The sequence below is a fragment of the Acomys minous genome (assembly GCF_964271855.1).
Source record: "Acomys minous genome assembly, chromosome: 5".
Lineage (NCBI taxonomy): Eukaryota > Metazoa > Chordata > Mammalia > Rodentia > Muridae > Acomys > Acomys minous.
In genome coordinates, this window is record NC_140494.1 from 29,055,030 (window position 1) to 29,067,684 (window position 12,655).

Here is a 12,655-nt window from a genome sequence, read left to right on the forward strand (position 1 = left end):
TGAGCCTGATGGTGGAAGGAGAGGCCGTGGTGCAGGCATGTATGTGTCTAGGGAAACAGGCCAGGCTGACGGTGTAACATCACTGCCTTGCTGGCTCTGGGAAAGCTATGATTTATGAGGAAAGTAGCTGATGGTCCAGGTGAGATTAGAACCTTTTGTCGCTGCCTTGATCAGTTTATGGTAGGGTATTGATGAACCTCAGGCCTACCTTTACTTTATTGAATCCAGAAACTTCTATGTTAGCCCTTCACCAAGGCTTCTTCAGCTAACATGACATTTTGTGTTGGAAAGCTTCATGAAATGTGCCACATTCACTCTTTAATTAGACTAAAATCAGCTTTAAATGGTTCCAGGCAATCTGGAAGAATCCAGTCATTGGTCTCAGACTTGCTAAGTCCTTTGAGAATTTTGAAGTGCAAATGTAAGAAATCATAATATAGAGTAAGGATGGGTTAATCTTAAGAGTATGTGGGTGATTTTAAAGATAAAATACTTCAAACCTGAAAAGTTTGCTTCGTCTAAGATGTTTTATTCTTCCTTTTCAGTAGTACTGAGGATCATACTAGGACTTGTGTTCTAAGGGCCAGTTCTGAACTGTGTCTGTCCTCAGCTCTTTTTTACAGTGTTAGCTGAGACAGAGCCACTAGGCCTGGCTCTAAGCTTTACTTACTGTAGTCATCACCTCTGCCTCTTCCTGATCCTTTATTCTCACACTGTTTGTTTTGTTTTATTGTTTTGTCTCCCAAAGTCAGTTTCACATCAAGCAAAGTTTTGAGCCACCAGTCAAGTTACAGACACCTTCTGTATCCTGCAAGGCCCTGAAGTTAATAACAGCATTGAGTGTAATTTTTGTTTGTTTGTTTTTCTGCACACTATGTGCATAACAAAGATGCCTGGTTTTAAAAATAGCTCAAATGTTAAGGTATATTCTGCCTTGAACCTTTGAAAGAACTACAAATGTGAATATTTTGAGGCTTTTGTTTTTCTTTCAATACTAGCAGCAAATTGTGATGTTCCTTCCACCTTTGTGCCAGATGGGGGCACTCCTGTTTTCTCCCAAAACTCAACTTGCAGAAGTGGAAGACAGAAAAGGATAAGAAAGGTGTGTTTATGAGAAATATGATCAAAATATATTGTTTGCACGCATGAAAATATAATAATGAAACCAATTATGTATAATTAATATATGCTAATTTAAAAATCCTTTTCAGTGACAAGAAAAAGATTACCTTTCTAAATAGCTTGAAAAATGGTGGCTGATAATTTCTTTTCTATCTTTCTTCTTCTTTCTTTCTTTTTTTTTTTTTTTGGTTTTTTGAGCAGGGTTTCTCTGTGTAGCCTTGGCTGTCCTGGACTCACTTTGTAGACCAGGCTGGCCTCTGCCTCCCGAGTGCTGGGATTAAAGGCGGGTGCCACCATGCCCGGCCTTCTCTTTCTTGAGATTGGTGCTCACTGCATAGTCCTGGCTGGCCCAAAATGCACTATATAGATCAGCTTGGCCTTGATCCCACAAAGATCCACTTGTCTCTATCCCTGAGCGCTGGGACTGAGGGTATGTACCACCGCACCCATGTGATAATCTCTATTTATGAATATTTATTGTATTTGAGATGTTGACATACTCAAGCATACATACTGCTTTTCATCAGTGACTCCAGCAGTAGTTTAAAAACATGTTTAAGTCTTAGATGGAATCCCTAAAAATCAATCTTCAAATGTCTTGGTCTGGGATATAGCTTGGGTGGCAGTGGAGTAATTTTTTGTTTGTTTGTTTGTTTGGCCTTTTGGTTGTTGTTACTTTTAGAACGATATCCTTGAACTTTTGGTCCTCCTGACTTTACCTCCCATCTTTGTGTATGGAAGACATAAACTCTACAAACTGAGCTACCTCCCCAGCCTTGTCTTATGAGCGTACTAGGCTGTTCTCAACGTGTGTTCCTTCAGACTCAATTGTCTACCTCCTGGGATTATAGGCATGTGCTGCCACTTGGGTTTTGGCTTTAGCAGCTTAAAAAATATACTCCAAGGGTTTCTGACAAGTGAGCAGAAATAGAAATGACCACTGGGGCATGGGGTAATTAGGAACAGGTTTTATGGAAGCAAAACAGTAGACACTGGTTTTCTAATTTAGTGTATAATTCCTCAAGGGGCTGAAGAAAGTAATGTAAATAATGGCTGTCCCCAAGGCTTGCAAAGCCAGGTAGTTAGCTTTTTAGTCCCCACTCATGCTAACTGTGCCGAGCCTTGCCACTTCATCTTTACTCTGTTGCTCTCCATCTTTCTCTGGCTAGCATCTGTACCTTCAGGTTCCACACTTTTTACAAAGTCTTCTCTGATAGACTTGACTCTTGAGCTCTTGACTGACTGAAGATGCTCTTCAAGCCCACACAAGTTCACAGTCATCCTATCATCCCCAATGGAGATCTCACTGGGGAGAGAGGCCAGATATGAGAAAGACTGCCCTAGGCGGTCTTTTGGAACGTTCTTTCCAAACACGTCCACGGCTCTAGCCTGAGGAAGAATGATGCATGGTCTGCTGTTCTAGCTGTTCCTGGTGTGCTAGGTCCCCAGCACTGCAGAGGCCCCTCTATCTCACCTCACCCTCAGTACCAAATAGGATATTGCCTTCGCTGGCCCACCGAGGCACTTTCCGGAGGACCCAGGGTTCTCTGTTGCCTAGGGCAGTCTTTCCCATATCTGCCTCTCTCCCCAGTGAGATCTCCATTGGGAATGATAGGGTGACTGTGAACTTGTGTGGGCTTGGAGAGCATCTTCAGTCAGTCAAGAGCTCAAGAGTCAAGTCTATCAGAGAAGACTTTGTAAAAAGTGTGGAAAGTGTGTGACTCTTAAGAGATACTCTGGGACCAGGGGGGCTGACTCCTTAGATACGTCTGCCCACAGAGGTGAGCCTCAGACAAAAGAGTGGAGCAGTGGGGACAGACCTACATACATAGGAAGGGCACCTAGACCTAGTGAATTCTTGGCCCAGTTGTGTTGTGGATGGAGTGATCTTGCACAAGTGCAGCAGTTACCATTTGCCAGCCTGCAGCAAGGACGGTGGCGGACCTTCTATGGCAGTTTGAACGAGAACGGCCTCCAGAAGACAATATGTTTGAACGCCTGGTTCCCAAGTGGTGGTGCTGTTTGGAAAGGATTACGGGGTGTGGCATGTTGGATGAGGTGTGTCACTGGGGGTGGGTTTTGAGTGCCAGTGCTATTCTCAGTGTTCTCTCTCTGCCTCATGGTTGTGGGTCAGATGTAGGCTCTTAGCTACTGCTCTAATGCCTGCCTGCCTGCTGCCGTGCTCCCCACCATGATGGGCATGGCCAGTCATGGCCTCTGGAACTGTGCACCCCCAGTTAAATGCTTTCTTTTATAAGCTGCATTGGTCCTGGTGTGTTGTCATGGCAATAGAAGAATAACTAAAACACTTCCCCAGCTCTGGATATGCACAGGCCTAGGGACACTTGAGTGGCCGCTTCCATAGCAGCTTCTGTGGAATCAGGTGTCTTAGCGTTTTACTGCCGTGAAAAGACACCATGACCAAGACAACTCTTCTCAAGGCAAACGTTGAACTGGGGCTGGCTCACAGTGTCAGAGGTTTAGTCATATCATGGTCGTGTGTGGGTAGACATGGTGCTGGAAGAGCCAAGAGATCTACATCTTGATCCCAAGGTAGCCAGTAGGAGGCTGTCTTCTGCCAGAAGCCAGGAGGAGACTAGATTCCACACTGGGTGGGGCCTGAGCATAAGAGACCTCAATGACCGGTTACATAGTGAAACACTTTCTCTGAGGCCACAACTCCTCCAATAAGGCCACACCTCCTAATACTGCTATTCTCTGAGGCCAAGTATTCAAACACATGAGTCTATTGGGGCCAAACCCTATTCTACCACCACACCAGGCATAGACACAGAGCTCTGTAAGTCCAAGATAATGTTTAGTGCCCCTTTTGGTTCCATCAGTGGGGCACTACCATCAAAATTCCTTGTACACCATGATTTCCGAGCAGCCCAGGTATCTACCAACTCTGATTCCAAGATTCTGGACTAGTCTCCGACCATGTCTCCTCCCATCCCCAGCAGCTAGTATACTTCTCAGGGGGAAAAGAAATCATCACACGTGGGTTTGAGGCAGTGCTCAGCCAGTCCTGCACAGGCCCTGGTAACTCACACGTTCTCCTTCCTGGAGAGCTAGAATAAGCCAAAGCAGTTGCTCACCTCACTGCTTGATTAGCCTCCTTTTCCAGTGTAGTGTCTTCCCTTTGGTGTGTTTCCTGGGTGGATGACAACTGACTACATCTTTGTGTGGCCAGGAAAGTGTAAAACATTCCATTCATGAAGCAAGTCAGCTCTATCCTTTTGCCATAAAAGTGGGGCATTACATATCTGACACAGCGACATTCCATAAATAAAAATAATTCAAAATATTATTTTTTAAGAGGATAATTCTTTGGATTTCAATAAGGGAGAATCTAATTCAACTGAGGTCAATAAAATGACTGCGTGGCAGGGATGTGGCATCTTACACTGAAGCAACTCTGGGGCACTGGCTGTAGACTCAAGAGTACAAATGTGTGCAGGTCTGCTGAGAAACAGTGCCAACACTCTCAAGATCTTATTTTCTCAGAGTCTCTAGCCGAGGGTTGATTTCAATCTTTATTTGTGGCTGATAGTGGCTTTGAACTCCTGATGCTTCCACATCCTGAGTGACGGTGTCACAGGCATGTGTCACCATACCTAGATTATGCACTGCCGAGGATTGAATCCAGGGTTTTGGGGATACTATGAAAGTGCTGGAACTGAGCACTTTCCCCAGCTCCATCTTTCAATCAATTAACTCAAATAGAGGAACTGCTCTCTCCCGCAGGTTCTGGAACCTTGTTCTACCACAAGATGGCGGTATAGTACCAAGCTTTTTGAAAGTAATACCCGGTTCTTGACCCTTGTTTTGAGCCTCAGGAAAATGTTTGCAGGGCTCTTTAAATTGATCCTGTTCTGTTGTGGGCTCTGTGTGATTTCCTTTTACTAAGACAATCTGATTTCTTCTCCCAAACTTTGCAATGTTATAGGTGTCCTCAGCATAGTCAAGAAATGAGGTTAAGAAACGACAAGGCAAGGTCTGTTTTTCTTCTAACTTTCCCATCTTCTGTCTATGGTATGACCCAGGTTTATTACAAAGATCTCTCTCTCTCTCTCTCTCTCTCTCTCTCTCTCTCTCTCTCTCTCTCTCTCTCTCTCTCTCTCTCTCTCTCTCTCTCTCTCTCCCTCTCCTTAGCAAGATTTCTCCCAGAAGTGATTTCAATAAGCATTGGTTTCCTGTTGGTTGTAATCACATTAGATGTTATTTACCTCAATTTTCTGGTCACACACCAACCAGGTTGTCTACCCTCAGATACTTAATAAGTCTTAGTACATTTTTTATGTTGAGGACAGGTGTGACTAGCTTAAAGTGGTGTCTGGGCAGTCACCTGCCATTTGTCTCCTGTACACCGCCCTAGTTGGGCCCTTCTTTCCTTTTCCTACCCGTACAAACAACGTTGGGTCTCATCCGGGTGTTGACAGCTTTTGACGCCTCTTTCAGCTTTTAAAGTTAAGAGTCCACTCTGTGGTTCAGTTCCAGATATAACCAGTGAGTCTCTGCTGATTATAGCAGTAGGTGACCTTTTCTTTCCAAGTCCTCAGAGTGGAAACAGTGCTTTTTCTTGATTCATAACTGTTTTGCTGTGTACACTTACAGCCATCTTGTCAAAGTTATCAGCTATGGCATTTTACAAGGCTACATGGGATATTAATGAGTAAAGGCTTCAAATGATAACTACTCCTCAAAATTATCACAGTTGAAAATTGTCACCAATGCCACAAAACAGCAACTTGTAGCTATTTTCTTTTTCACTCATGTGATAGAGCCCTGTCTCCTACTTTGACCTTGTTACTGCATTCGCAGAGTTCATGGCCAGTTTATGCTCACACAGCATTCCAGTCAGTGTATGGGTTAGATGCAACTGCATGTAGGCTCTCAGGTCACAGCCAGCAGTTAATTAATAATAAACCTGCTGACAACATGCCCAATTTTTAAAGGTAAGATAGGCCTTGCAGCTGAAGCATGTATTCACATTATATATCTATTGTTAAATTTTCATTTAATACCAGTGGTGGCTCTGGAAGGGAATAGATAATTTAAAAATGCCTCTTCAATATAAAAGAAGTAGCGTTCACCTTACTAATTCAGAACTGTAGTCACTAAAGAAAAACTAAAGAGAAACAAACATCTAAGATGAGCACCCAGGGCTCCACCCCATCCACAATGCTGGTCTCCAGTTATTAGCAGGGTAGCTGCCACTTTCTTATCTTGATTGAAAGGTTAATAAGGAACCTGGGGCTATCTTTTCAGTATGAACATACAACCTTACCAATTACTTTTAAATTATTGCTAATCTTAAAAAAATCTAAGGACTAAATATATCTGAAAAAAAAATATGTGCTAAAGAAACATTTCCTGCAAGTGGTTTAAAAGGTCCAGTTCAGAAAAATTGCCAGCATTTAGTCAATAGAATTTAGGCACTAAGGTTTTTTTTTTTTTTAAAGAAAAACTTGTAGTTTATAATAGTTCATTGGTTCAATTAGGAGTGAAAAAGAAGGGAGTTTTGTAATGCAATTGTCCAGCAAAGGAAACCGCTTTAAATTGGGGGATTATGTGCACAGACCACCTGTGGGGCATTCAGAGCTTTTTCTATAATGCACAGCCCAAGCCTAGCTGCCTGCGGGCTGGCTAACAAAGCCTTGGAAAGCTGTTGAAAAGGCTGAGCGCACTTGTGCCTCTGGTCTTCACTAACTGTTACAAGTCTCCCTCTCCCTCTCTGCCTCTCCTTTTTAAAGTAAAAGTCCCACATCCCTTTAATGGAAGAGCGTTAAGGCTCCGCGGTGGCCAATTGGTCTGCACCAAGAGGAACCAGGCAGCGGGGAAAGAAACTTCAGACTACACAGCACATTCGGAGAGGAGAAAAGATCAAAGTTTTTCAAACTCAAAAGACCAAGTTCCCTACAGATTAACCCTATTCATTTAGTTCCTCTTAAAGGATGATGTGCAGAGCCACTGGGCAGACAGGTAAAAAGTTCAACAATTGCCAGCGCATTCTTCTGCTGATTCAACAGCCTTCTGTTCAAATAAATTAGCTTAGTCTTGACAGAGGAACAATAGCTTTTTTTTTCCTCCAGGAAAGCAGCACACTTGGAATACACAAGCATGGAACACTATTAAGAAGTTAACCCATTCATTTAATCTATTAGCCAGCACCTGCTCTGCTACACCAGATTGTCAAGTGACTTACAGTGTAGAGGTGACCTGTGGCTTCAAATACTAACCTCCACATTCTAGACTGTGGCCAGATCTGTAAAAGGCCAGGGCTTTCACAATCACACACAGAAGATACTCGCATAGGGATGCTGTTTCAATTTAAGTGCCAGTATACCAGCCAAATAAACCACTGAGTGGGATAACTGCCTTTGCAAGCTGTCCGTTCACACACGCCACACACAAGAAGAGCTGTCACCCACAAGGGAGCAAGGAGAGACCATGAAAAACACCATCTTTGGGGAAAGTGCAATTTCAATTCAACAATGACATTTACTTTGCTAATAGTTTAAGAGCTAGAGGTTAACAGGTAATTAATTGTCTCCATGCCTAAAGTCAGTACAGAAAGGCAAGCCAGAAAATGTCCATTTCCCCACATTTGCTGTCCTCAGCAAGCAAAAGGGGAACAGTTCGGAAGGGGGGGGCAGGGTGGTCTTTAAATCATTTATCAAAAGTCATTTTATTGACAAAATAGAATACTTATATTTGTTCTTACAGGGGTAGCCTCTAAACTTTTTACAAATAATGTACACATTGTATATCTTTGGATATATACATATTTTACACTTTTTTTTTTTTACAATTTAAGAAATAATTATATAAATACATCCTCTAAGGTAAGAAACCCGTATTTACTTGGGGTGTATAATTAAGACATTTCTTGTTTACTTAAGGCATGTGCCTGGTCATTAAGAATACCCAAACCGTGCAATCCCACAAAGTAGCAGTTGTCCCTCATCTAGGATGTGTGAGGAGTGAATTTATGCAGGTGGGGTGGAGGGTGAAGCGGTCCCTCGGGTGAAGTTTGTAGCTTGACCTCAAGGCTCAGCCTGGGTACTCAGGAGGGATCCAACTCTCCTAGCCAACTGAAACCATTGCCTGGGGGAGGCGCTCTGGAGCATCGGAGGGGAGGTTCTGGGAGGCTTCAATGCCAGGTACTTTGTTCTAGGGGAGTCATTTAAGTCCCAGCGGCTAATGGATACCATTAAGAGTTCATTATCATGCTAATAGCAATCAACACCGTGAAGGGGTGGGAACCTCCATCCGTCTGGGGTCCCTTCAGCACCCTCCAGTTCCCCGTCCCCCACTCCTCTACGCCCCTTTTGGAAGTCCCCTCGGGGTTCAGACCTGGGACAATGGCATCTGCTTAGGGTAAGATACGGAGCTAGCCGTTCCAGACCTCCAGGTCAGGCCAGTGCTGACGTCGCTGTAGAGGGATCCCCCACCTCCGCCAGGTCCCCCACCCCCTCCAGGCCCAGGGCCACCGCCCCCTGGGGCGCCGCCCCCTGCCCCCGCTCCTACTGCTGCGCCCTTGCTGGCCCAGCAGCAGCGAGTGCACAGCGCCCGCCAGGACTCCAGAGTCTTGCCCGACCAGACCCACACGCCCGACGTGATGCCCACCACCAAGCACATGAAGTATTTGAGCATGAAGACTGCATAATCGGGCCTGCGCGCCTGATCCGGCTGCAGGTCCCGAAGGCATGGGCAGTTGTGCGTGGCCTCCCAGCGAGGACGGTTGTGCTGCTCATAGAAAAGACAGGCGACAACGACGGCGGCGGGCACCGTGTAGAGCACGGTGAAGAGGCCCAGGCGGATCATGAGCTTCTCTAGCTTGTGCGTCTTGGTTGGGCCTCCTTGCTGCTTGATGACCGAGCGGATTCGGAACAAGGACACGAAGCCGGCCAACAGAAACATGGTGCCAATAAAGAGGTAGATGACCAGTGGTGCCAGCACGAAACCGCGCAGGTTGTCGAGGCTCTGATTGCCCACATAGCAGATGCCTGCCACCGGGTCGCCGTCCACTGAGCTGAGCGCCAGCACCGCGATGGACTTGACGCTGGGCACGAGCCATGCGGCCAAGTGGAAGTACTGTGAGTAGCCAGCTATGGCCTCGTTCCCCCACTTCATGCCAGCCGCCAAAAACCACGTGAGCGACAGGATTACCCACCAGATGGAGCTGGCCATGCCAAAGAAGTAGACAAGAAGGAAGACCACCGTGCACAGCGCGGGACCAGTGGTCTCATAGCGCACGTGCTGCTCCACTGCGCCCAGCTCTTCGTACTCGCCGCGCGCGCCCGGGCCGCTCGCCCCCGCTCCCGCCGCCCCCGCGCCAGCCGCCGCCGCGCTACCCGCACCCCCAGCTCCACCTGCACCCGGCGCGCCGCCGCTGCAGGCCACTTTCTCATGCCCTGCCACCAGGCGCACCAGGTACCCAACCGACACGAAGAGGTAGCACGCGGAGAGGAAGATGATGGGCCGTTCTGGGTACTTGAAGCGCTCCATGTCGATGAGGAAGGTGGAGACGGTGGCGAAGGTGGAGACGAAGCAGAGCACCGACCACAAGCCGATCCAGAAGACAGTGAAGGCGCGCTCATCCTGGCTGAAGAAGGGGTTGTGGCAAGGCAGCGCGCAGTTGGCGATCTGGCCGGTCTTGACGCGGTTGTACAGCGGATGGCGTTCGCTGGACACGCTCACCATGGGCGCGCGACACTGGCACCCCGGCTCGCAGGGAGCCGCGCCGCCACCAGGGGGCCTCGCCTTCCCGCTGCGCGATGGGGGCGCAGCCACTGTGTCACCGCCGCCCCTACTGGTGCCCGCACGGTGTGGGGGCCTGGCCCCTGGCGGGCGGCCGTGGCCGCTGCCGGAGGGTGGCTGCTCGCCGGGCGGCGGCGGCGGGAGACGGCGCGGAGGGCTAGGTGCGGCCGTGGTGAGGTCCGTACGGTTGTAGTCCATGCACAGAGTATCGGGGTTGCCCTGCTCCGGCAGCCGATCGCAGCGCATGCGGTCAGGCCAGGCAAAGCCGTACTGGCGCATGAGCGGCGCGCAGCCGGCCTTGGCGCGTTCGCACACGGAGCGGCAAGGCGGCAGGGGCTTCTTGTAGTCCTCCAGGCAGATGGGCGTGTACATGCTGCATAGAAAGAACTTGAGGTCCGGGGAGCACTGGATCTCTACCAGCGGCCAGAACTGATGCACCTCCAAGCCCGCCTCGTCTTGCGTGTCATGGTTGAACTGGTTGGGCATGTAGGTGTAGTTATAGCCGATGCCCTTGCACAGCGGCACCGTGATCTCTTGGCATGCCAGCTCTTTGGCAGAAGCAGCGGCCGCACCACTCGAGCGCTGCAGCAGCGCCAAGGCGGCTAGCAGAAAGGTCACTTCCAACAGGTAACCCCACTCCATGCTGCCGCGCCGCGGTTCCACGTCCTCCTTTTCTAGGTTCACTGGGGACCAGTGCGGAACCTTGGGAAAGGGAGAGCAGGGGACCAGCGGGTCTTGTCCTGCTTCTCTCTACGGAGCGGAGACTCTGTCAACAACTAGCCCTTTCTCAGGCGTCTGAAGCCTAGGCAGGAGTCGTCCGGCCCTTCCCCACGCCTCTCCTGGGGTGACCGCAGGCGCACCCCTGTTCCAAGGGGTTTGCCCTGCGTCCTCTGGGCCGTACTCAGCCCTTCCGGAGCAGAGTGGTGGCCCCTGGGTGCATCGTCCTGAGGTCGGATAGGTCCTCCTGCACGCCCAGCCACGTCGCGTGGCGCCCAGCAGTGAAAGCTCAGAGGGCGGCGCGCAGCAAGTTTCCTTTCCAGCCTTACTCAAGATGGCTGTGTCTGACCTCTCGACTCTCGGGTCAGACCTAGAAGCCCCTCTTTGGGCCCCGAGGGTTTATGTGGGTCCCAGGCCCCGCCGCCACTTCCAGTGTTCCGGGCCCTCCGCTGGTCAGGCCGCCACCTTCTCCTCACACTCTCGCCAGTCCCAGCCCGTTCTCCAGCTTCTGCCGCCGCCAAAAGTCCGCGCCGCGTTTTGGCCACAGTCGAACAGGCCGTGCCTTCCTGCTAGACCGACAAACAAATCCAGAGCAAAAGGCGGAAGAGACACCTGAGAGCCTTAGTAGGCTCCAGCAGCAGCCTCCTCCTCCACCTCCTCCTCCTCCGCAGGAGCTGCGCCCTTCGCCTAACTTCCCGGCTCCAGTCCGCTAGCGTCTCGAGGCCGGCTCATGAATATTTATACAGCCTGCACTTGGTCTCCGCCCCCTTCTGGAATCACCAATCACTGAGCAACGGGGCGGAGTATATGCTTTCTCAAGGCTCAGCCTTTCTTAAGGAAGTCCGCAGTTTTGGGATTGTTTTGCAAGCTTTGGGCGCCTGGCGAGTTTGGTCACCTTGGGATTGGCCGTAAGGATTGAGTGAGCATTTACCCCGAGTGTCCCCGCAGAGCTCAGCGCTTTTCTCCGAGTCTGCATCTGGGAACTGGGACAGTGTTTTTGTAGTGAGTGCACTTCCCATTCAAGATCTTGCTAGTCTCGCTCTCTCCACAGACAATACCTGCTGGCTCTTGAGGGCTTGGAAGCTCACGCAGGGCGCCAAGGCTGGTCCAGACCCAGAACTGGGGCATTGAGGGAGGTATTTCCTCTTGGAGTCTCATATCGAGGACTTTTCAGACTTGGAAATTTGGGAATAACAGTGCTGCTTCTATTGCGGGGTAGATGGTCATATTTGGCTTGGGAGTCCTGTCTGCGTGTAAGAGGTGAGGAAGTCCATCACTGTGTGATCTGGCGCATCTCAATTCCTTACCTAGAAAGAGGATATGATCAAAACGATGTCATTGGTTGATCTTTGCATGAGATAAACTATATAAATATATGAAGCACGTGTACCCAGTTTTTCCTTTCAAACACAAATACAAGCTTACCAATAAGACACACTGACAACTACCACTTCATTCCCTATCCTTGTGTTACTTTTAAGACATACACTCATTTGCCTGAAAACTTAACATGTGCTTGCCAGCGCCTCCTTTTCTGCTGTGAGAGGCGGGGCTGCGCCCTAGCAGCGACCCAGGGCTGTGTGCTGTGTTCAGCACCCTGAACCGAATTAGCAGCCGCCAGCGCCTTCAGCGTCCACCTTAAGAAGGGAGGAGGGTGTGAGGGGCCAGGGCTTGGCAGGTTCATTTACGCTTGTTAGGAAGTCCCAGGGGGTTGTCTTTCTCCTAGAATGGAGTGTTTATTTTTTAATTGATGTGCTGTTTCATTTAGCGCTTGTATGGAACTCATGCTGCGGCTGTAATTACTGTAATCTCGGGAATAAGCATTTCAGATAGCCAAGAGGGTGGCAGGCGCTCTACCGATCTCTCTCTCTCTCTCTCTCTCTCTCTCTCTCTCTCTCTCTCTCTCTCTCTCTCTCTCTCTCTCTCTCTCTCCCCCACCACCTCCGCCTCTACCTCACCCCCACTCCACCACCCCCATCTTCTCCCCCCTCTCTTCCTCCTCCCTCTCCTCATCCACCCCTCCCTCCTTTCCTCCCTTTCTTTTTGTTTC

General features: G+C 49.1%; 1 protein-coding gene across 1 annotated transcript; it reads right to left on the reverse strand.

Moving 5' to 3' along the window:
* Nucleotides 1-7,606: 7,606 nt before the first annotated feature.
* Nucleotides 7,607-12,011, reverse strand: FZD8 (frizzled class receptor 8). Its single transcript, XM_084783686.1, has one exon. The coding sequence runs from the start codon at nucleotides 10,528-10,530 to the stop codon at nucleotides 8,476-8,478; it is 2,055 nt and encodes a 684-aa protein (XP_084639812.1). The 5' UTR covers nucleotides 10,531-12,011; the 3' UTR covers nucleotides 7,607-8,475.
* Nucleotides 12,012-12,655: the final 644 nt, after the last annotated feature.